Source organism: Nesoenas mayeri (assembly GCF_963082525.1).
Source record: "Nesoenas mayeri genome assembly, chromosome: 3".
NCBI lineage: Eukaryota > Metazoa > Chordata > Aves > Columbiformes > Columbidae > Nesoenas > Nesoenas mayeri.
In genome coordinates, this window is record NC_137544.1 from 102,709,984 (window position 1) to 102,735,203 (window position 25,220).

At 38.0% G+C, this 25,220-nt stretch overlaps 1 protein-coding gene across 2 annotated transcripts in view; it reads right to left on the bottom strand.

The window, feature by feature from the left end:
- CDC42BPA (CDC42 binding protein kinase alpha) overlaps nt 1-25,220 on the bottom strand; it is a gene marked incomplete at its 3' end in the record, with an annotated part of 191,382 nt that overhangs the window by 125,224 nt on the left and 40,938 nt on the right. For both annotated transcript variants that reach the window (XM_080341777.1, XM_080341778.1), the window contains one exon: nt 5,227-5,318. In XM_080341777.1, the coding sequence (XP_080197903.1) occupies nt 5,227-5,318 (92 nt within the window). The remainder of the gene's footprint in view (nt 1-5,226; nt 5,319-25,220) is intronic.

Below are 25,220 nucleotides of genomic sequence, written 5' to 3' on the forward strand. Positions count from 1 at the left end.
AAAGTTTATTCCTGTGTGCATCTGCTTACAAACCAACATGCTGTCACACAGATTACCATCATCTTCACCCTGCAGGCCAGTGACAAAAAAATACTGAGGATGAATCCTACACTCCCTCCACCTCTTTCATGATCAGTAAACCAGCTATGTGTGAAGACAGTGATAATAGAGAAGGAAATACAGGATCAGAAAGTTTGAAGAAAGTGTCATGCAAACCGTTTACAACCATCTTCAAATGTGTCATCAGCTGCAGCAGCTTCATTAACACGGCAAAGGCGCATGTTGAAGGATTGCAATACTGAGATGTCCAAACTAAACCATATCTAAAAGTGTGCCTCTTGCTTAGCTATACATTCATATACGAAGCAGCTGTCGCTTCCCATATATGCAGCAATACATTATCAACCATGCGCTTGACACTGCTGCCTTTTGAGGCCGCGACAGGGATCAAAAAAAAGGAGAGAGACAGAAAGGTACCACATCTACTAGTTTATGAACTGAAATTTTTAAAGGTTACCTCATGCATAAAAACTGAGGTTCAAGTCCAGACTTGGGATCTCTCAAGGTACTTTCAGATTTAAAAAAAAAATCACAAAAATTGTTACTTTAGACAATAATCTAATTTTAATTCATAAAGAATGTCTACTCTTCTGTGCAAGGTAACCCAAGACCAAGCATCACAGGTTTCTTTAGGAGAGAAAATGAATCCTCACAGTGATACATAAGCCACAATGCAATTTGAATCTTGAGTTTCCTTTTACTTCACTAGCTAAAGCTAACTCGAAACTCGTATCTGTACGGATTTCTAACGAGAAATGGCAGGAGGAGAAATCCTTAACCCTGAGACTAGTCAGAGTTCAAACTGGATCATTATCTTAGATGACAGGGACCCTCTTCTGCATGATGCAATGGGTATGGAGCTACAATATAATTCTGTCCTAAATGCCTTTGAGGGTTTTGCAACTGTTGTTGGGAAAAATTAATAGGTTGGCCCTAGAGCTGATGAGACTGCTGCTGCCCAGCATGAAAAATAAGTTTTTCCCCATCATTAACCGTTGTAGTACAGGCAGCCAGAGGCATAAGATCATACATATATTTTAAGTCCAACTTCAGGATTTAATTTCTTGCCTGTAGCATACTCAGTGAAATGCTGTGTTATTCTACAAAAGATTTGGTTATTGAAAGACACAGGCTAATTGCACAGCTCTCTAAATTTGTGGTCTTCTATCCAGCATTGGCTTGGACACCACCAAAAGAGCTACAACACTGCCTCTGGTGAACAGCTGGAGCTCAGGCCTTCAACGACAACATCAAGGGCTTGTACCTTCTGTGAACGTGGCGTACTATTGAAGAGTGACTAAAGAACAAGTACAGACTCAGGTTTAGCAGCTGCGTTTGCCATCAGTCAGAAGCAGTCTTTTAGTCTGTGAAAGCCATTCATGTTATTCCATATCAATAACCACCACACACACACACACACACACACACATACACAAAAAGATCACAAACATCATTTTTCTGCCATCACAGCATCTTTTTAGGGATGTCTCAGTGCTTCATGAAAGCACATTCTAAAACGCTTATTTCAGGACTGTGAAAAAGAAACCTGACACTTCAGCAATGAGCCCTTTGATGCAGTTTCTAATTGTAACAAAATATTCAGAAACATGATTACAGACCCGGGCAGTGTTTACATACACACACAGAGGTATATACTATGTACACAAAAGCCCAAATACACCCAGAGTGCTGTTTTGATCTCCCTTCCCCAGTGATGCTGTCAAGACAGAAGAAAGAGTAATTATTTCTGTCTAGTTACCCTGAAGTGTTTTGCTACTGGAATTTCTTAAAATTGGACTTTTAAAGGTTGGGGTTTTTAAAAATTTATATGCTCCTGTGAGCAGCCCAACAAAAAATGATTGGTATGTGCTGATGTAAACATCTTGGTTTAGTCAGATGGGGTTTTTTTCCTATTCTTCCAACAGTTTTCCATATTTCCCACAAACAGTAGTGCAGTCTGGCATGCTGTCAGACACCTTCCGCCCCAACTCCCCTACTCGTCTCTACTGTGCATGTCTGCACGCTTCCTTTGCTTAAAAAGCAACAGCCTTATCAAGGAAAAAGCTAAACCAGAAGCTATTAAAATGGAAATAAAAACAACAAGAAAAGGAAATTCAGCATTGGTTGTCTTGTTCATCAAGAGAGGGCAACCCTCCAGAAACAAGAAGAAGGAATGTTACTCTTCAAAGTTTAGAAGTAACTAACTAGCTCTCAGAGCTACAAAATTCACCATCTTCAAAACATCACCAGCATAATGGCATCATATTTGCTTGCATAAGCAAGCACTGAAGCCCTCAAGTTTTCTCATTTTTTTTTAAGCGAAAAACAGAATGAAGTGAAAATTTCAATATTAGCTAGAACCTTGAATAAGCTGCACTTTTATACTGTGCACAGGCACCGCTAAGAGCTGTTGCCGAGTTGCTTCACCTTTCCTACTCGCATTCTTCAACTCCCAAGTTTAAAGTCGTCTTGTTTAGAGTTGTTTGTTAAGTTTTTCAAACCACGCTGCCTGAAGCCAGCACAATAAAACACTTGATGCCCACGTTATTAATTTTACCAGGATAATCCTCCTCCTCCAAGCAAAACATCTGTGTTTTCAAAAGACAGCACTCTCTCACATAAAATGTTAAATAAGTAAATGTATGCATGAAGAGGGAAGGGGGCATGTCATTAATTTGACAAAAAGGAAACATTTGCAAACTGGCAGCAAGCAGGGTAAGGAGAAAAAGAAAACTAGGAACAATGAACTCTTACAGTTATAAGCAATAACTAGTTTAAACTACTTTTTATCTACATCAAACTTGTAAAAACAAAAAGGGAAATATTTCTTGACTATGCAAATTGGAGAAATTGAGTAGTGTAGAATCAAAATAAGAACAAGTCTGAGACTGTGCCAAAGAAAACTTGCACTAACTTTGTAGTCTAGAGAATTTCAGAATTATGTTGATTCAGGAATCAAAAATTACTCCTCCCAGTAACCTTGGTCTCATTTAGAGTTTGCTGGAAAGAAAATACATTCTTTCAGATTTCTTAATCTGTCTCAGTAAACTACTGTAGTCCACTGAATCGTTACAAGTATTTTGCAATTTAATATTAATACAGTTTTTGGTGGCTTAAGTAGCAGTAAAATTTGGTGATCCTTTTTTCAACCATGCTGGGGTATTTATTGGTTATTTTAAAGGAAAATTATTAATTTCATAAATAACTTGTTTTCTTAGAAAAAACATCTGTGTAGGCCTTGAAACTTGTCTTCTTTAAGCTATTAATAAAACGTAACCTATATCCTTGCAAATATTTATGAAGTCCTACTTTAAGAACATAAAAAACCAATCATCCTCACTGACAGCTTTCCCATCACTGAATATTTTGACAATTAAGTAGAGTCATGCTATCTTTCTCAGATAAGGAATTAGAAAGAAACACTGTTCCTAAACTAGGAGAACTAACCAATTACACAGACTGTCCCCAGAAGACAATGGGGAAAAGTTATGCTCTCACCATTCATGGGATGATTCACCACAAATAAGCTTCCTGAGAGAGAACTACAGGGTTTTTGTGGTTTAGCTGCTGGGGAGTTTGATGCCGATCTACCAGGCAAAAGTTACTTCTCTTAAAAACACAATAAGGCAGGTTTCACATATGATTCTTCTGACAAGAAAGCACCCTCATTAGTGATTTTTCTTACGTTTTACACAACTTGGACATTAACTCAGCTGCAACTACCACAGTAGCAGTGAGAAAAGCTGATGTTTTAAGCAGAAGTGTTTACATCAAAATGGAGAACACAACATCCTCTTTGTGGCAGAGGTTCAGACTAAAGATAAACCAATCCATGAGTAACTTCAGCCTTTGGTCTCTTTCATAAAGAAGCATTACCCCAGATGGAGCAAAACCAACCAAAAGTGATGAAGTAGCTAAATAAATACTACTCTCTGATTGTTATTTTTACAGTTGCCTAATGATGATATTTGCACGTAGGCATCATCAAGAGAATGTAGTGACATACACTACAGTAAAAAAATCCTGTTCCTTACACACTACACATAGAAGTCCGCTCTTCCATAACCAGACTAATTTCCACGTGATGCAAACATGCACACGAACTTGAAACCAGCTTTCCTCTGTCACATGCCATAGCACCTCCAGAGATACTCTCATACTGAATGCAACTGGGGAAGGAACAAAAAAAACCCCAAAAACCCACAAAACCACAACACCAAAGCAACGTCAAAACAACTTCCGGTTCCAAAAGCATTTAAGACATTGCTCAAAAAAAAAAAAAATAAAATCTTTTTCTACTACTTTGGGTTTCAGTTCACACATTTTCAGGCAGTACGGAGCATCTTGTGCAGAAGCTTAACATACTATCCCCACTATTTGGCTATCAAAAATTCAAGGCACTGTTTTACATTAGGTTGCTCATTCTATGTACACTATGCACATGCAACTAATGTAATTAAGAAGGGGAAGAAAGCTAGCATTTATTTTATTCAAGCTTCCTCAACCTATATAATCTGACATGTCTAGTGTAAAACCTGGTGAACAACAGCATTGTTCGATGACTTCAAATAAGAACTGGCTTAATTGGAAGCAGCAAAATGTGTTCAATAGCAGTACTTGACAACTGAAAAAGAAACTAACATTCGCTAAAGTCTTTAAAAGAAATGCAGTAAAAACATTCAAACATTCGTTAAAAATACGAAACAAAGTGACAGGAATAGAGAGTTTCTCTGCGTTCTTAGAATGTCAATATCAATATGTGGCTATTTAAGTTGCTGAAAACTACTTTCAGACCATTTAGTTATTAAAATGATGAGAAACGGCTAGATCTTTGTACCATCAGTAACTCACTGGCCTCTATCTGCTGACTAGAAAGAATTACAGTCAAGCAAATGATTTATCATCAGACAGATGAAATATGGCCTTTTAATCCATGTGAACTTACTTGCCTTCTCTCAAATTTCTTTTAAGAGACTTAAAAAGAGCTGTCAAAGAACGTATAAATCAAAACATACTTGCATCAAACATGAGGTGGGCCTACAATGTCCATTATGCCTAAATAATGCAAAAACATCTACATCAGTGTATTGCTATTAACTGTCTCAGTGCTGCAGATTTCGAAGAACATTATTCAAACCCCTCCTTACACCTCCTTCACATACATACCTCCCCAAAGGCGCCTCGACCAATCACCTTCAGGATTTCAAAATCTTCTTTATGTAGTCTCATCTGTTTCACTTTGGACGTAAAAGGTTTGGCTGAAACAAAGGAAAATATCAATCATTTAAAACAACAACAAAAACCACACCACACACAAAAAAACCCAACAAACAAATAAAAAAACCCCACAGCACCCAACAAGGTAACAGTAACATAAAACAGATGTAATGAGAGCCTTGAAAAGTTCACTTTTGACAATATTAATTTCTCTGCCAAACAGCAAAACAATATCGTATTCAATGACAAATTACAATGTTGATGAATGATAACTGGTAGGGTAATATTGGCGTGGATGATGTATCATGCAATATTTTTGGAGACCACTTCTTCACGATAGGGGATACTTAATAGTCAATTCTTGGCTTCTGGAAACAAGAATGGTTGTACTCAAGACATTATTAACACATTGAGTAGAAAGCCCCCATGTGTATAAACTTAAACTTCCCTCTTCCCTTAAACTTAAATTTTCCCTCTTCCTTTTTCCCCTGTTTTATAATATCTTTGAAAGCAGTAAGCAAAATAAGGTATTGTATTCCAGCCAGGTAACCCCAGTGTTCTTTGCAGTGAAACAGAATCAGGACTGTTCCCTTCTTCCAGCCCCATTTAGCATTAACAACTAATTAGTCTGGATTCACTAATACTTGCTCTTTGCACACATGCAAAACATCCAAGTTACTGATAACTCTACTTCGAAAAACACATAACACAACTTTTGATAAAAAAGGAAAAAAACCCACACAAAACTTTAAATGATTAAGCAGGAAAATCAGTTCTTTAAAAAATAATTGGTTTTAAATCACGTTTAAAGCTTTACACAAATTAAATTAATTACTAAAAAGAGAAGCTTCAGAAATAAGGTTCATGAAAGTTGCCCAGAAAAGAAGGCTGCGTAACACGGTGTACAGAGGACTGGGATAAGTCTCAGAAAATGTTAAGATCAATCTCTGGCTCAGAGGCAGTCAGTCTTCCCCAATGATCCTAAACAAGCAAAATCAGACACTTCACCCACAGTTTCATACTTCTACGACAAGGTGAGTATTTCTGTAACAGACAAGGTACTGACCATCACATACATGAATCAAGAAAGAAATAAAAACCACACATGGCAAGGCAGCCATTTGACATGGCCCACGAAAACCTTTTTAGTTTACAGTTTCATGGCACAGGGACTCATCTATGGCCATTTCTGTCTATACAGGGCCTGATGGGATTAGTACAGCTTCATCTGCAGTGAAGAGTTGTAACAGGCATCATATTGCAGAACAATTTATTCAGAATAATGTTGCTAAACAAAAATGGGAATTGGTTTTCAAAAGTTCAAAAAGCAAGTGACCCTACATAATAATCAAATAATATCTATACATGTAAGAAACCCGATTTGAGTTCTCCTAGAATTTAGCATTTCGTCTTTCTAATGTTATGAACTAAAAGTGACAGTCTATCATTTTAGAATTTTTATATTAACACGCAGCATTCAAGGCACTACAAAATTCTTGTACGAAAGCCTACTGCCTCCTATTCAACAAAGCAACTTTATAAACTGAGTCAAGACACAAGATACCTGTATTTTTGATACCTAAAACCCCCCCCAAAACTTCCTTATCCTGGTCCTTAAATTAGCACTGTAAACCACATCTGAAAAACACCACAAAAATGCAGAGTCTTGTGCTTCTCCTGTTCAGCAATGCAGCACCTCCACTAATGGCACTGCTCCAACACATTAAATCCCTTAAAAATCTCAGAGGTTCCAAAGTCTGAACTTAGTCCATTTTTCTAAAATTCCTCAGATGCCAGGAAACAATTCTCTACCAGGAGTTATATTTGTTAGAACTACAGGAACATCAGTTTATGAATAAAAAAACACTAGGGCTTAGGTCCAAATAGTAAAGATGCAGCCATATAACACCGAGGTTTTCACTTTAATGATATTTTTACTTTACATTTATAATTATTTATATATATATATTTAATAATACAATCAAAATACAGGTTTAATACTATATTTAAAATACTTTAAAACCATCATTTAAACAGAAGTATATTACTCAAGTTTGCAGATTCCCCAAGCTTTCAATTAATCTTTTATACCTTAAAATAAAGGTTTTGCAATAGAAAAAATTAAGTGACAACAACACATATTGCCTTACTGGGAGAGCCTCAGCTATAATGTGCCAAATTAGTTAATACGAATACTAATACTACTGAACGAATTAAAACAAGCCATTAGAGGCTTTTAACTTGAAAAACAACTGATTGAAAACAAACGTGTAGTTCTCAACTTCAACATTTTTTGACCATTATAGGCCTGGCTAGAGTACAAGGCAAAATATCTTGTTAACAAGCAACAGCATAGCTGTTTAAACCACAAAACTCTTCCTTACTTTATATTGTAAGGAAAGGCCTGTCATTCTTTAATTATTACATTTTGGAATCTTCCAGGGTTCCCATAGGGACACCGGAAAAATAAACATCATTATAACTACTTCAGTAAAATATGGCTGACAAAAATAGGTTTGGATTAAGTCTAATGATTTGTAGTATCTGTGTTAGTGGAAAAGTTTGTAAACCCTTCTTTTTAATTTTTTTATCACTTCTAGCAACAGACATGTCAATGTATAGCCAAGCAGTTTTATGAAGAGAAGACACAGTCCAAGAAAAAGAAGAAAGAAAAAAAAAAAGCAAAGCCCTAGGAATGTGCTCTAAATAGCTTGTTCCAAAAAAGGTCAATTTGCTTTATCATCAGTGTTGTTTGTCTGCTGTGCAAACATCTGCTGTTCTTGTGGCAACAGCAATCCTAAGTAGAGAAAACTTGGCCTGGCCACGGGCCTTGGACGGCATGTCTTCAGACAGCCGCTGCATGCATCCAGCTTTCCAGACTATGAGGTTAACAGGCAGACTTTCTGCGACCAGATTGGCAATGTCACATGGGCTGTTATGAAGACAGCAAACTCTAAGGTCAAGGAACAGTTTTCAAAGTGCTCAAAGGGGTCCTTGCAATGCAGCTCTGTTAAAAGACACAGGTACACAGGCCTCCCCTGCTCACACGCCATCCCCCTTAACAGAATACAACACCCTCTTTTTCAGTAGGAGCCACAGTTTCCTTGATCGCTTACACCAGAGCGACACATCGTCTTTGCAGCTTTTTGAGTGCAAAAGGCAGTATGGGCATTTGCTTTGGTATTTCAATGAACCTACAGAAATACACAGAGGCACAGGTGTTTTTCCCCAAGCAGACACCCCTTTTCAAGGTTGCTAGCCATGTGTGATACAGCTTAGGGACCCGCAGTTTGCTGTGCCAAACCCAATTGTTCCTCCCCCAAACCAGAGGGTAAGTGTGGGCAGCACATCCCCTGGCTCCTCCTGGATTTTCAACTCAGCAGGAACTGAAGTTCATGGTATAAAACTTTCAGATTTGCTAGTATGTCCTCTGTGGCCACAAGCCTGCAAGTCACACACAGAGCCTATGCAGGAGGCTAGTCTGAAAAATATTGTATGTTGCTATTATATTAACCACCCTGGAGAAGATGGATAGATAAGACTTTACCTATAAAAACTGATCTACAAAAACACTGGCCACCCCACCTGGTCAATACTTCCAATCTCAGTCTGCCTGGGAAAACTGCACCACCACCCTCTTGGCAAGATTCCTGGCACTTATTCATCAATTACACATGGCAACAAAAAACAATCTCCCAGTTCACCCTCAGGGGTAACCAATCTGCTGACCTAGTAACTTAAGTCAGTTTCTCAAACCAGGTGAACCTGTCATGGCCATTTCTTGAAGTTAAGTCTCTATGGGTTTTTGCTCACATTTTATGCTCTAGCCATTCATTCCACTTATGCTTATAATGCATTCGAACAACAACAAAAAATCAGTAAAAGGAGAATTTTAGATGTGTTTGATATTTAGATTATTTTTTTTTTCAGGTGAAATTTGACTAGACCTTCACTTGAAGTAACATGTTAAGCACACAGAAAAAACAGCAGGACTCAAGCTGCCAAGCCAGGCATACAAGGGAGTGTATGTTCTATCCTCTGGCCCTGAAAAGGGAAGGTTTTATTACAAATACAACTGTCCAGCACAAGTGAGGCAAAACAATGGGTTCTCCAGTAGCAATACTGAGCTTCAACAGGATGTTTATCGTATTAATGGAGGAAGCAGTTAGTAGCATTACTTACAGCATGTTTAATCCCAAGTGGTTTAATTTTATAACTCTTGGAGGTAAAAGTCCATCTCCTGAAGAGCTGACACACGGAGGACAGTGACATGGTTGATAAACCAGTACAGGTTAGTACTGCGATTATACACGTGGTACCAAACAACATCAAAATAATTAAACAGCAGCACTGAATGCTTTATTTGCAAAGTCAGTCTCATGTTCCTGCACTGGTCTCTCTCTGAAGAGCTTGGGGCAGCGTGAGCCCTAAAACTGAGATATTTCAGGGCTAACCCACTGGCTGGGAGAGAGGAGCTAGTGGCTCCTTTGTCTTCCCTCACCTGCTAGTGCCCCCTTCACTCCCCAGCAAAGCACTGGAGCAAGTATGGGCTGAAATTAAACCCAAATGAGATGAAGATCACATTGACTGTTCAAAGTGTGTGCTGCAGACCTGGAAGCAGCAACCAAAAATGGGTCCCCACAATTCATTTAAACAGAAAACAGAACAGGACAGTGTTTAGGAATTCCTCTTGTTGCCTTACTAATGGCATAGTTGCTTTTTGGCTAAACAGGCTGGTTAACTCTGCTCAGATGGAAGATTGCATCCTCAACTGGCAGGTTTCAGTAAGATACCTGTGTCTTAATTCCCAAAGGAATTACAAAATGCCCTTCCTCTGTGATCCACGGATCACACAGCAAACTCAGCCTTCTGCCTGCTGCAGTGTTCCACGTAAAACACCATGTCAAGCCAAAGATATAGAAATTAAAAGCTGTATCCACCAGAATTATCAACAGCAATGGTATTAAATTCATTGTGAGGGAAACAGATTGGAGAAGAAAACAACCACCACGGGAAAATAGCTGCTCATCATTTCAAGACAAAGCCCCCTTTCCTTCAATAGCTAAAAATAATTTTTAAAACATACATAGAGCTTTGCCATGAAGAGGAGAAAAAACACAGAACCTAAGAGATTGTTACTTTACTGAATACCAGAAGGCTTTCCAATTATTCCTAATGCTGTCCTTGGAAGAAAGAAAAAAAAGAAAAAAAAAAAGGAACGAAAAAACCAACATCCAACCACACAACCAAAATAATACAGATAGCTTTGTTTTTAAAAGCGTTCTGCAGCTTTGAAATTTCTGCTAAATTCCTGAAAGAAATTTAACAAATGTTTTTACTTTACAGGCTCAGTCCAAACCCAAAGTATTTATTTTCCACTGGCTTCTATCAGCTGTGATTATGAAATGTGTAAATAGCATTTTTGAGTTAAGACAGACTATAACTGGAGGTTGCAAAAAACTCCAGAAAGGAGGTGCGAGAGAATACTCCTTCAAAAATAAACAGTATTTCTCAAAGCAAAGGAGAAGTAATTGACAGTCAGCAAGGCAAAGCTGCTTAAAGCCTAATTAATTGAGAGGAGACGGAAAAGAAATCTCTCCTCTCCACCCACCTAAGACGGGCAAAATAGCACAAGAAAGCTTTGCTGCAGTTTCCGCCAACTCTCTGGAGGAAACCAGGGGCAAAACACTGTAGCTGACAGCGACAGCAGCTGAACCACAGAACATTAGTTAAGGCAACATAAAAAATATAAGCCACAAATACTCTTCTCAGTTTTAACACTTAAGCTTCAGTTTTCATTCCCTCGGAACATTTTTAGCATGTTTCTCCTGATGAACAGTTAAGTGTCAACATCTGTAAGTACAAGTTAAGAATCTGGCATTTTCCAAGAATGAGAAGCATGCCCACAAATTCCTGTGCTATGGTATAGACAGACACAATATACTCTATATCCTATTCATCTTGGGGGAAAAAAAAAGTAATCTGTTCTCATCTAGGTCAAGTGGAGACCATCCAGCCATCTTTGGCTACAGCTACCACAAAAGATCCTTCAACAGGAACTTCAAAATCAGAGAGAGAAATAAAATATCTTTCCCAAACATGCAAGTGCAGTTCTGTTTTTTCCCTCCCCAGACTCAGATGAAAAATAACCCCTGCATTCATGAAACACCCACTGCAAATCTGGGCAACACTTCCATACCACATCAGGATATGGCCATTATTTTTTTTACATTACCATTCCTTCTCATCACGAGAAATTCAGTAAACCGCCCTATGTTTAAATATTATTATACTAGCAGCAAAGCGAAATATTGAACTTTAATTCATCCTACTGTGCACTGGAATTCTAATGCAATTCTTGTGGTGCGGGCAGTAAAATCTTTACTATAGGACTCCTACTCCACCTAGTAAAGAGGGTAGAAATGCTCTGGGAGTAAATCAAAAGCAGACAGAATAAAAGTTTTGTGATATTTAAATATCCTGAAAGACTAACAAAGGAGAAAGGTGGTCTAATGCTTAGAAAGCAGAATGCTGCTTAGACTCCATTTCTCATGCTGCCACAGAGCTGGAGACAAGTCAATTAAAAATCACACTTCTGACAGCCAAGCTCAAACGTCACATTCCTCAACACTTGACATGTAGCTCAATATGCCAGTATTTGACTGCCAAAAAATGCTGGAAGTTCAAGTGTAAATAAAATCAATAAGACCTGTGTTTAGAATTACTAAATGTTCTGAAAAAATCAAAATAAACCAGGCATCAAGAATGTATACTTTAAGTAAAATTCTTAGTCTCTCAATGAATTACTTTTTATTATGTAAACTAGAGATACCACCATCTAATCTGAAAGATTGCGTTGGTGAATATCAGAGTAAAAAAATCTAATATTATGCAATAAATAAAGAGCGTGCAACCACACAGTAAATTTCAAGGAGAGAGGTGAAAAACACTCCACTCTAAAGAACAGGTACTTTGTGACCACAAGAGAAGCCTGCCATATGTACTCTCTCAAGAAAGTTGTGGAGGCATCATTAATTCTGTCCCTTCCTTTGTTTTGCCTTGATGGTTTTGAACCCTGAAGAATTGTTCAATACATATTATATTTATAAATCAAATAATCCTCCCATTTAAAAAAAAAAATAAATTAATCCTCTGTAGAAATTCTGCTATATACTATAATAATACAGAAGTGTTTTACCAGAAGAAAGCTCACAACTTTGGTCCACCAAACACAGGCATCTAGTACATGATTCTCATAGATTAAAGGACAACAAGGTTGCTGCTCGCTGCCTGGACCACCACTAACGAAGCCCCTGCTCGGTTTCCCAGATATTTCACAGAACTTTAAGTGTCTCCTGTTCCATTTCTGAAGCTAGAGAAAGAAGGATTATAAGGAACACTCAAATGCCTGTCTAATATCACAGCCTGCCTTATGCCCCCTTCTCTTGCCTCCCACAAAGATGTAATGCATTTCACCTCTTTCCTGCTGTGACTCTTCGTCCCAATGCTCTTCTTCTCAACTATTCAGTCCTAACCTCTCCCACATGACTCTTCACCCAGTACCACTCTGCCCTGTCAACACACAGCTTTGCCACCACACCAGATGGTTTCTGCCCACAGGCCCCCTCAGTTTTCTCTACATCCACACCTCACCTGCTCACTGTATCAGTTTGCCCATGTCTACCCCGAGCCCATTGCCCTGCTGGTCACAGAAGCCACCAACTGAGCAAAGTTCTGCTAGTTCTCTAATTTCTAACTTTTCAAACTCTGCTCTACCCACCTGGAGTCTCTCTTCCGAAGTCCCAGCTGCAGCAACGATGTCGTGCCACCATCCTTTCCCAAATTCCCTGATGCATTTCCTTTCTCCTTTTACCATCATTACTCTTGAGTGTCCTTTGCTTTTAATTAAATTGTGACTAATAAACAAGGCCTTGAGCTACACAAGTTCAGCCTGCCTTCCCTTTACTTGAGAATTCTAATTAGGGAAACAGTTTTTACAGTCATCAACATAAAGCAAATATACTGAGGTCAGACATCTTATTTTTTGCTGATACTGAGTTTCATTACACAGAATCACAGAATGTTAGGGATTGGAAGGGACCTTGTCCAATCCCCCTGCTGGAGCAGGAACACCCAGATGAGGTTACACAGGAAGGTGTCCAGGTGGGTTTTGAATGTCTCCAGAGAAGGAGACTCCACAACCTCCCTGGGCAGCCTGTTCCAGTGCTCTGGCACCCTCACTGAGAAGAAGTTTCTTCTCATATTTAAGCGGAACCTCCTGTGTTCCAGTTTGTACCCACTGCCCCTTGTCTTATCATTGGTTGTCACCAAGAAGAACCTGGCTCCATCCTCGTGACACTCACCCTTTACGCATTTATAAACATTAATGAGGTCACCCCTCAGTCTTCTCCAAGCTAAAGAGACCCAGCTCCCTCAGCCTTTCCTCATAAGGGAAGAAAGTGGAGCCCCAGCTCCACTCCCTTCATCATCTTTGTTGCCCAGTGCTGAACTCTCTCCAGCAGTTCCCTGTCCTTCTGGAAATGAGGGGCCCAGAACTGGACACAATATTCCAGATGGGGTCTCATCAGAGCAGAGCAGAGGGGAAGGACCTACTGACCACCCCCCTTCTAATACACCCCAGGATGCCATTGGCCTTCCTGGCCACAAGGGCACAGTGCTGGCTCATGGTCATCCTGCTGTCCACCAGGACCCCCAAGTCCCTTTCCCCTACACTGCTCTCTAACAGGTAATTCCCCAACTTATACCGGAACCTGGGGTTGTTCCTGCCCAGATGCAAGACCCTACACTTGCCCTTGTTATATTTCATTAAATTTTTCCCCACCCAACTCTCCAGCCTGTCCATGTCTCTGGGTGGCAGCACAGCCTTCTGGCATGTCAGCCACTCCTCCCAGCTTGGTGTCATCAGCAAACTTGCTGACAGTGCACTCTAGTCCCTCATCCAAGTCACTGATGAATATAGTGAACAGTACTGGTCCCAGTACTGACCCCTGAGGCACTCCACTAGATATAGGCCTACAACTGGACTCCGCCCCATTGACCACAACTCTCTGGCTTCTTTCCTTCAGCCAGTTTGCAGTCCACCTCACTACCTGATCATCCAGACCACACTTCCTCACTTTAGCAGTGAGGATGCTGTGAGAGACTGTGCTAAATGCTTTACTGAAGTCACAATAGACCATTACACCTTACAAGAGCAACTAACATAATTCATTTTCACTTTTGAGGGGAGGAAAAGCTGTAAAAGCTCTGTAAAACTGAAAGCACTTTTAAACTCTCTTAATTAGTTAAAGTATATGATTTAAACCAGAAGTAGGAGTAGTAGTAGGAGTATGTAGGAGTAGTTACATTTATACAGTCCTAAAATTACATTTGACCCTTTGAAGGCAAATGCGAGGCTGATGCAGCCCCCAGTGAACATGAGTTTGACACCCCTGCTCTAAACCTTGTGAGAAGAGGGATGAGCAGGCTTTCTATAAACTCTCCTCCTCTAAAATGACTCTTGTGTGTGTAGCCATGTATTCTTAGCATATACTTACACTTACAACTTGTCAAAATGCACACCTGTCAAGTCTCACACAGCACATGTGAGTCCTGTCTCTCACTCCTCCATCACGGTGCCTTTACCCTCAAATTCGCTGCTCATCGTTGCAGACGCTTCCCAGTGAGCCAGAGAGCCTCAGAGCAGAAGGCTGGTAAGGCAGCCCAGCTCTAGCAGCAGGCCAGTTCTTCACAGGCAAGCACCCACCATATGAACTGACATATCATGTAACAAAATACCTTGTTACCTCCTTAAAAGCACGGCATAAACATACTCATAAGCACTTCATCTACAGCAAGTTTCACTGGTGCTTGTTTATATTTGCACTGCAACAGATCTCCAAAGGCCCAGTCAGGGCTGGAGAACTCTGGGCGGTGAATATCGTACAAATGCACACAATTACACTCCTAATTCTGCCGTTATGATCTATACCTGGCATTAAAATAGAAGTTCAAACATTAAAATAAAGTTGAAAAATTCATAAAAGCAAGAATTACTTTGCTATAACCAATATTATATGGGAATATTAAAAAATACAATGAGAACTTAAAACTGTGAGAAGGAATTTTGCCTAGGTTAAAATAATACATTTTCCAGACATATTTTTGATTTTAACTACTCATTGTCATTAGATAAATTTTTTAAAGAGCATTTGTGATCCAAATAAATAAAAAGTGAATTTTGAGCACTGCTTGCATTAGTTTTACACTCTGATATATCCTACAGGTTACTCTGAAATTAGTAAAAATAAGAAAATAGACTGTATTGTCCTTCATTAATACACCACAGTGAAACGATGCTGAGCGTTAAGCTACTTTAAGTGCAATGAAAAACAAAGATACACTACTGCAGTCTCTACAACTGCTTTTTACTCAAATTTCAAGTTCCCGGTCACAAAACAAGAAAACAAAACACCCTTCCTATGCCCACAGAAATTTTTCCACCTCCACAGCTTAAGCTTCCACTCCACACATACCTCACACCATTTTAATGACTATTATTTCTGCTGTAAGAACTGCAAACTACTGACTTCCTTGGTCCTTGTATTAAAGCTGGGCAATGTAATAGAACATGTTCATTATTGCCTGGTTCTTTTGCATTGACAAAATGACAGAAAGACAGTAATTCTAAAAAATGTAACATTAAAGTCATGTTTCAAGGACGCTTCTTAGTTTTGCTACCTTTTAGCAAATTATGACTTTAACAATAGTCCTTTCTTAAACTGACAGCACTCCTTAAAGATCTTCAAAGATCCTAAAACTTAAGCACTCTGAGTTACTTTAAAAGTAACATAATTAAAATCAAAAAACAATTAGTCATTTGAAAGTTCACCACCATTAGATTATAAATTGCCTATAATAAACTTAATTTGGCCCACTTGAGAATAAAGACCATATCATAACGCTTAAGCATCTAATGGTGCACCAGATCCGGCACTCTATTTCTCAACTACAATCATCTTCGCTTTCTTCCTGATTAAGTGATCACTGGAAAATAATGCTGATTAAGATATTTTTATTTTGACCGCATTTCACCTCATGGCAATTTTAATCATTCAATCTTCAGTGCAGTTGAATCACTAAAACCTATTACTACTTCAAAACAATCCCTATTAACATAAATCAAACTTTCAACAGAATCTTGATTTGGAAGATGACAAATATATTTCCCAACACCTATAGCTACCCTATGGCGTACATTTTCTATGAGCAGTAAGTTCCTACATAAACCACACACGCCTGTGCACACGCACACACACCTAAGAGATTCTTGCACCACAGACCTCTTTGCTTTGATCCACACCTTCTTTGTATCATCAAGGATGCAATAAAGAATAATTCTGGAAACCAGTGCAGTAATGGAACAAACTCTTTACGGAACCAAAGAGAAACTTTAACTTGTTCTTTATTCAGTTTCTCTGTTCACTTTCTAGGTCCCCTTATGCTTGTTACCTAAACATAAAAAGGTTTTCAAACCACCTTTTAAGGACATATTGTTTCAAATTAATCCTTCACAGTTCCTAATGAATCAGTACATCTGAACCAACTTTTGTGCTACAGAGCACACCATTTATTTCAGTATCTCAGTTGATGCTGAGTTAGAAGTAACAGAGACCTCAAAACCATAACACATTTACATGCACGTATTTGCAGGGCTGAGCCTCAATTAAGAGTCTTTTTCGATTTTTACTCCCTATATTTGTATTGCTGTATGCCTGTTACGATAGACTACATGGATTAAAGTGTCTGCTTATTGCTACATTGATAAAAGGCAATTTTTCCATGATAACACAATAATTTTTTAACAAGACACAATTATTTGGTTTTATTCGTCAGCTTAAGATAAAAATAAGAGGTAGTAAGTGAAATTAGCATTTTGCCTGTAAGCAAAGGATTAAGTATTTCGGTTTCAAACTATAAACTAATCGAAGAGAATAATTAATATCAATACAAACTGTTCTTCATCTTCAAATTCTAGACCTTTTTTTCAAAAATTTGTATGTTTTTCCCAAATGTGGACAGGAGAGGTGGTCTTGTATGCATCCAATGCACTGGAGAAGTATTTTGCAAGTTGTGATACTAAACGCAGAAAATATTCACTGAGTTCCGAAAATTCTTTGGATGCTTGTACACAAGTTTTATCTCAAAAGTTTTGTTTACTAGAAATTTGAAAGGAAAAGCCATGGCAAGACATAGCACACACAAACAAGTCTGAGATAAGTAATGGGATAATAAGGAAGTTGGGCATGTTTTCAGAAGAGCACAGAACACAAATTCATTCGTTTATATACAAACACAGCAGTTTTCAAGAGAGAGTTCTCATTTAAGTACCTCAATAAGGCAAATGCACTTCAGTAGTAGATAACATACACAAATTTTAGTTAGTGCTTATACTTTTTTAAATATTCCCAACCTAGATACTTCATATAAATATTTAAAGACAAATGGCACTCTCATAAAAATGGATTCCAGTTACAGGTAATAAAACATTTTGAAAATATAAGTCATAATTAAGTTATAAGCAAAATGAATGCTAGGAATTCATTACCTTTCACTCTGGAAATAGTTTATAGAAGGTTTGTTCTATGAAAAAAAGTACTTGTAAGGAAGGCAATTCACAGCTCACTTTTCCAAATGTCACCTTGTTCCACAGATCACAAAAGAGAAAGTTAAGTAGTTTGCAGTAAAATCCAAGCAAACATAAACATTTATTTCTAGTATACACAATTTATCTTCCATATTATCTGACTAAACCCATTTTGCTAATTAATTTATCATCTTTCCTTGTTCAGCAAGAGTCCCCAGTTCCAACACCTGTTCATGACACAACTTCTTCCTGTAGACTAGTCCATGCTCTTAAGCAACATATTAAATTAGTGCAAGCTCAAAAACAATGTGAAAGAAAATCTGAAGTCCCAATCCTACAAATTCTTAACACTTATCTGTATGAAAACGTTACTAGAATGAAGTTTACTAGAATGAAGTTTAGTTACTAGAAATGAAGTTTAGTCGTAACGACGCATCAAATGTATATTTGGAATTAGTTATATTTGGAAGTATGGGTCACAAGTGTGCCCATCTGTATAATTGCCAAACAGAGCTCGTTACTTTTAAACTCTTCTTGGCAAATGGGTCAAGTCCTGGATCCAACCTAGATCACTTCCATAGTAACACCCTACACACCGTAACCATTCTGCAAACCATGAGAATTGTTAATGTTTCCCTTCCCACACCCTGAATATTGTTATTTTCTGATCTCAAATCCTTAGTAAAGCAAGGCAACTCCTACCTTTATTAACACCTACTTTTAGATTGTTACTCTGTATTTGCTCAGAACTTACCACAAACCTTTCCTGTCGGTTTTAATTCAGTTTCACAGCATTGCTCAAAAAAACTCCCGAACTTTAATTTGCTTCTCTTTTTCAAATTCTCTAGCTACATCTCAGCAAATAAAACTCATTACTGAAACTAAATATAATATTCTTAGGCCTGTATTTTGTCAAATGTAAGGGAAAATCTAGCATTCATATGCAACACATTCAAGAAATCAAAATGCATTTCCCCCAACAATTCAGATTCAACTTATTCACTATTCATACCTTTCCATGCCTATCTATACGCTGCCAATTTTTTTACTCTACGTTGATACTTCTTTCCACCCAAATCTTTCTCTATTTATCATAAAAACACAACAGTTGACTGACTGATTAAATATTCTCAGTTTATCTCAAAGTGCATTCAAAAAACATCTCATAATAAGAAATGCACACCTGGAAAAACTGAATTCAGTCCAGATACAGTAACTACTGCAAGCAACTTGAGCAATACTCATTCAGAGGAAACGGGCTGCTTATCTAACTGCCTAAATGGAAAGGACTCTTTCATACAATAAGGTATTTTGGGATTACTTTCTTGTTATTTTTTTCAAATAATGGTGGCACAAAAATTAATATTTTTACATACAGCAGCAAACAGAAGGCTGGTATTTACAATAGTCATTGTGTACATTTTTTACAGCTAGCCCATAAAAAGCAAACAAACCAGAAGTGCAGAACACAGTCCTTATAAGGAATTGTAAGAGAGGTGGTATTCAGAAACGTTTGGTTTTCATCCTCTAGATTTACAATTGCTCCCAGATAGACTTGGTTTTATTTTGAAATTAATAGTTTTGACTAAGCATCATCACCACCAACAAAATCCTTTGTACACATAAATGTACTTGAATTACTGTGAGGAGAGTGACACAGAGGTGAAAGAAGCAAGGCTCCCACAGTCCAGACGCATGTCTGCATCCTGGTCTCTTCATAACTTCTACCCATCGCTTGACTTGAACTAGACTGTGCTACGCAGAAGATGTTTCAAAGACGATTCACTTTTTGCATGCTCTGCAGAAGCAGGTGGGTGGCAGGAGAGACTCCTAAACCCACGCAGCCTCAAAGAGCATCCCCTCGCTTCTGAATCCCAGGGCAACACCCTGGGAACCAGCCGGAGGGCTGGGACCAGACATCTGCCCGCACAGCTGCTGTAATTGCAACAAAACCTTTAACTCAGGGACTCCAGTCAGCCACAAGGCACAATTAACAGGAAACCAAGCTTTGTTAGTCACTTCTGCTCATAAAATTACTGCTGGGAGTTTGTTGTTTTTCTGTTTTCTGGGGTTTTCCTAATCAAGAGCCTGTGTCAAGACTCCTAGCGTAACCAGCAGAATACAACTGCTTGAGAGATGATTAGTCCCTCCAGCTCTTCTAGCAAACAGGTATCTTTAAAAAAATAAATTAAAAATAGACAAATGTTTTGCATAAAGTTTGGGCAACTCCAAGGTTAACAACTTCTCTGATTTACTACTTCTTTTGACACAAATATGGAAAAGATGGTTAACAGGAAAGTGAGATCTCACTCTATGAAGCTGAGAAACCTTTCTCTAGAAACCTGACATGCACAGAATATTTCTCCTAGGCAATTATTTAATATACAATAAGGTGGGAAATGGGTTTTCAAGATGTCTTGGGCCAAAATCCTCAGAAAGATGCAAACATTTAACTTCAATTTAAATCAACAGGACACCTGTGACTACATAACTGTCAACCCTGATGCAAACCGCCAACTTCAGACATGACAGATTTACAGAGTTGTGAAATCTCTTTGCATTAACAAGGGCTCATTACAAAATAAAGGAAAAGAAAGGACACTTCAGAGAATGAGGATACTCACTTCCATATTAGAAAGACGTCCATAAAAAAGGGAGTAATGAACATACACAACACCCTCAACCTCCTCACCCCTTATTTTGTTTGTATTTCATTGCAGATTTTACTTATTTACAGAGATGGGTAAACCAAACTAATGATAGGGAGCACCATGATATAATGCACCACCAGAAATGTTCAAAACATTTATTTTCTTGCTTTAAGTTGTGGTTGTTTCCTGATTCATTGAAACAGGTATTTATGTACATTTAACTACAAAGGCCTCACCTTCCAATGACAATGCAACTTTAACTTCATATATAAAATACATCATACATTTGCGAGAGAGAGTTTAGTGGTTTATGTTAACCATTACTACTTCTTAATATCTTGCTTATGTAAAGTTACTCTGAGGGAAGTTTAAAATCAAATTACTTTGCTATAGCTTCTTCTTAGTATTCCAAGTAAACCCCTCATAATCTTTCCAACAAACACCTGCTTACACACCTAACTTACAATGAAGTTGTTGGGAGCTTGAATATCAAACTTCATCCAACACCAAACTTTCTCAGATGACTTACACTACTCTTGCAAAAGGTTCTTTCTACTGGAGTCAGTTACTGCATATTCTAGTAATTATGAGTTTTCCCTAGTTGGGAAAACACCAGCCAGTGTTTTCTGCATAAGCCAACAGTGCAGCGCATCCCCTTTATGTACCAACCTACAACGGGCTGATATCAACCGCAGAGACCAATTTTACTGCTTGGTACTTTATAAATTTAAAATAATGAACCACTTATTACTACTTCAAGTGTCAACAGAATCTCTAGCTCAACACAACTGCTGATTTAAATCAACTACTACTGCATGTGAGAAAATGCATTTGGTTTAACCCAACATTAGTATTCGATGTAATTCATGCTGAAAGATGGGAGCACCAATATTCATCACAGCATACAAGCTGCACAGACTAAATTTTGACCCATATTGTGTTAAAGTACTTCTTTACTATTCTCAGGATAGATGGGTGCCTTCATCTTAAAGTCCTTCTAAGCTCAAGAAGAATTCAACTTGAACTCAAGAAACAGTGTCTGTCAGTAGCCTGGGCTGCTAGTCATCAAAAGACAGTGATCGCTTCAGCTTTCCCTCACTCTCAGCAGTTGGCAGTACAGCTTGCCTGGGCTCCATCTGTCAAGATAAGAACCACTCATGCTGTAGTATTTTCCCCATTTACACATATTTTTATCACATTTTAGAACAAATGTGAATTTAGTGTTTGTGAAAGTTACTGGACTGACAAGTACTAGCTGACTGAAATCAGGGTAGGGCAGGTTTTCGAACAATTTACTGACCAACGTGCTTTATCTGAGGAACACAAGATAAAGGCGTTTCAACTTTTTTGGCTCAATCAAATCATCTCTGCTGATACTAATAAGAATATTAAATAAACAAGAAAATGCATTAGATACACTTCAATCGGCAAGGTCTAATGAAATTTACTCCCCAGGGCTTGAGGAAGTAGACAAAGTAATTTCTGATGCACTAGAGATTCTATTCAAGAACACATAGAGAATGAATATAGCTCCAGAAGATCTAAGATGTGCAAAAAAAAGGAATTTTCTTTTTTGTAAAATCTAAATTCCATGTCCACATAAACCTGAAAAACTCTGTCCTGCAGCCTAGAAGTACCATGGCAGAATTCAAGCTTGACATACATGTGCCACTGCAGGAGACCAACAAGTTACTGAAATCAGCAGGCTGAATCACTAAAAAATATACACTCTCCAGCTTTAATGTCAATCTATTAATTTCCAATCATGTACTGTAAGGAATAGTGGGTGGGCTGACATTTGCTTGTTGTTAGCTGAATCCCAGTAAGTGAATAGCCTGCTGCACTTCAAAGGAAGTAGCTGTGATAATGAAATGATGATACAGATCAGCGAAGGAGTTAGAACAACCAAGCCTGCTCCTCATCTATCATTTTTCCATGACTGTCAAGAGATTATAGGGAATAGTCTATGTTAAGTGCACTGTCAAAAAATTTTCATTGATATATGTGTATGTGTGTACCCACACAAATATACATACATATAGTTGACACACACACGTTTATTATACTAACTTATTACCTCCAAACAAATCTCAACCAAAAAGGCCAGAAAGGGAGAAAAAAAAAGTTCTCAAATTTAGGCTCCTTTTTGAACAGCACCATCTGTTTTCTATGGGAGGTTGAGAGAATAGCTTGAAAATAATGCATAAAAGCATCATTTAAACAATCCTCCAGAAAAGAAGCTGAATTTGCAGAATTCAGGAGCCAAGTGACATACACTCCTGAAAAAGAGCTTACATGTGATGACACAATTTTGCACTAACCTAAGAGCTAGAAATTCTCTAGGGTATAAGTTGAATTCACTACACCAAGCCCAAGCGGGTAACAAAGAAAGCCAAATTTGATAATAAACCAACACCACACTTAACAAAAGCAAATTGTAAGTATTAGTAATTAGCTTCGCTATTTACGTTTGGTGGCTAAACATCCCCTTTAAACAGTACACGGATTTGGGTTCCTTTGGGTTTGGTGGGGTTTTTGGTTTGGTTGTTTTTTCTTTTTTTAATTTAAGTTCGAAGTGTAAGTTTGAAATAGTATGCAAAAGGTAGTAATAAAGTTAACAAATAGGATGCTAAAACAGGATCACAAGCTTACAACTGGGCTCCCAAGTTTTCACCTTAATTCTGAAGGAAGCAGCAAACGGAGGTTGAACAAAGCATCTTTTCTTGCAATGAAATAAGCCACCTTTTTTCTGTACCACAAGTACATTTCAATGTCAACACTATTGACTTATACCTGTTATTAGGGGACTTCGAATTCTGCAAGGGAACGTAGGAGTCAGGAAATACTACCAGTTGAAAACCTTAGAAGATGTGGTGAAGTGGACACAAAAGAGTACTATAATGCCATTATTCTTAAGTCAAACAAAACTCTGCAATACAGGGTATTTTTAAAAGGTGGCCCCAATTACAGGTGCTGAGAGTTTCAAACCAGGTCCATCCTTCTGAAATACCTTGTGTATTAGAAGCGTAACAATGTTCAAGAAGAGAGGAAATCAAAAGAACAGCTGAGGCCCTTGTGCTACATCCACCTTTTAGAAGAAAACAGACAAATAATTCAGACTCCATCCTTTCGGCTGTAAAACAACAACAGACATTCCCAAGTTTGAATGATCACGTAACAAACAATCTTACTATATCTGAAAGAAATAATTTCAGTATCTACTCTTATTATCACCTTTTCCAATTTAAAACAATTAGTCCAAGCTATTTTCCAAAAAAATTCTGAACTATTTTTGAAAATATGATTGATTTAAATGCCAAAGATTGCTCAAGTTAAAATATATATATTTCCCAGACATCACAGACAATGGTTTCCTAATTGCATACAGTTAAGTTTTAATTCATTCAAAAAACTGACCAGTAAACTACAGAATTCTAACTACCAAATTAACCTAAACCAACTCACTGTACAAATAGAAAATCCTCTTACTCTGTGTGATGGCTAGAATCTATGAAGCTGTGTACACGAAGTTGTTAAAGCTAAAACGACCACCTTCTTCGTGCATGAGGTCTCGCCTAGACAGTACTCACTATCTGAACTCAAAGAGTATATGGTGGAAGGAAGACTGTGAAAATAACCTTATGAACAGTTTCCTCTCAGAGAGCATAAAACAGGTGTCAAACTCATTTTCACCAAGGCACACATCAGCCTCATGGTTGCCTTCAAAGGACTGTATAAATGTAGTTCTAGGGCTATATAAATGTAATTTTAGGACTGTATAAATGTAACTACTCCTGCATTTATACAGTCCTGAAATTACATTTGGCCCTTCAAAGGCAACTGCGAGGTTGATGTGGCCCCTGGTGAAAATGAGTTTGACACCCCTGCCATAAAAGGTTTTTCAGGTTTGTTTTGTTTTCTTTGCAAGAACTAAACTCTATCTTCCATCTTTGAAACACCAGGGTGATTTGAAGCTTTAATAAAGCATGAAAGGAGATTTAAGGAAGTATCCACAATGAATGTCACCAAGATACACCTAGGAGCATTACAGCACATAATCTGCACGACCTGCCATTTCTCCCACTACCTAAGAGAGGAGGAAAAATTACCATGATTTACTAGGGTTATGCAGGTTTATAGGGTGATTTGTTCAGCTCTTTCTCAATTCTTTCCTTATCAAATAAAGGTAGTAGATAAAAATCTACTCTGAAACCTGCTTCTGTGCCTCCAGGAAAAGGAAATCTTGCTTTGTTCCCTGTCCTGTAAACCCTGAAGTACACATGACAGAGTAAACAAATTTTGCCCCATGAGTAGTGATTTCTCTCACTGATGCAAGAAAAAAAATATTTTATATTTACTCAAAACAGTAAAGAACCCTTTATCTTTTTGCACATAAGGAAAAGGATTATTTCCTGACCAGTTGTATTTGGGAAATATTTCAAATACCATCTATACATATGTGTCCACACACAAATTTGCTGTCAAGATTACAGACCCAAATTTTTCAAAAAATAGGGAGCAAGGCAGCATCCCGCATTCAGTTCCCACCCCGGTATTCTGAACAGAACATCACACACATAGTAGAGTGCAGCCTGTACACAGATTTTAAACTGTCGTTTTGAGATCACACTTTGACTTATGAAAGT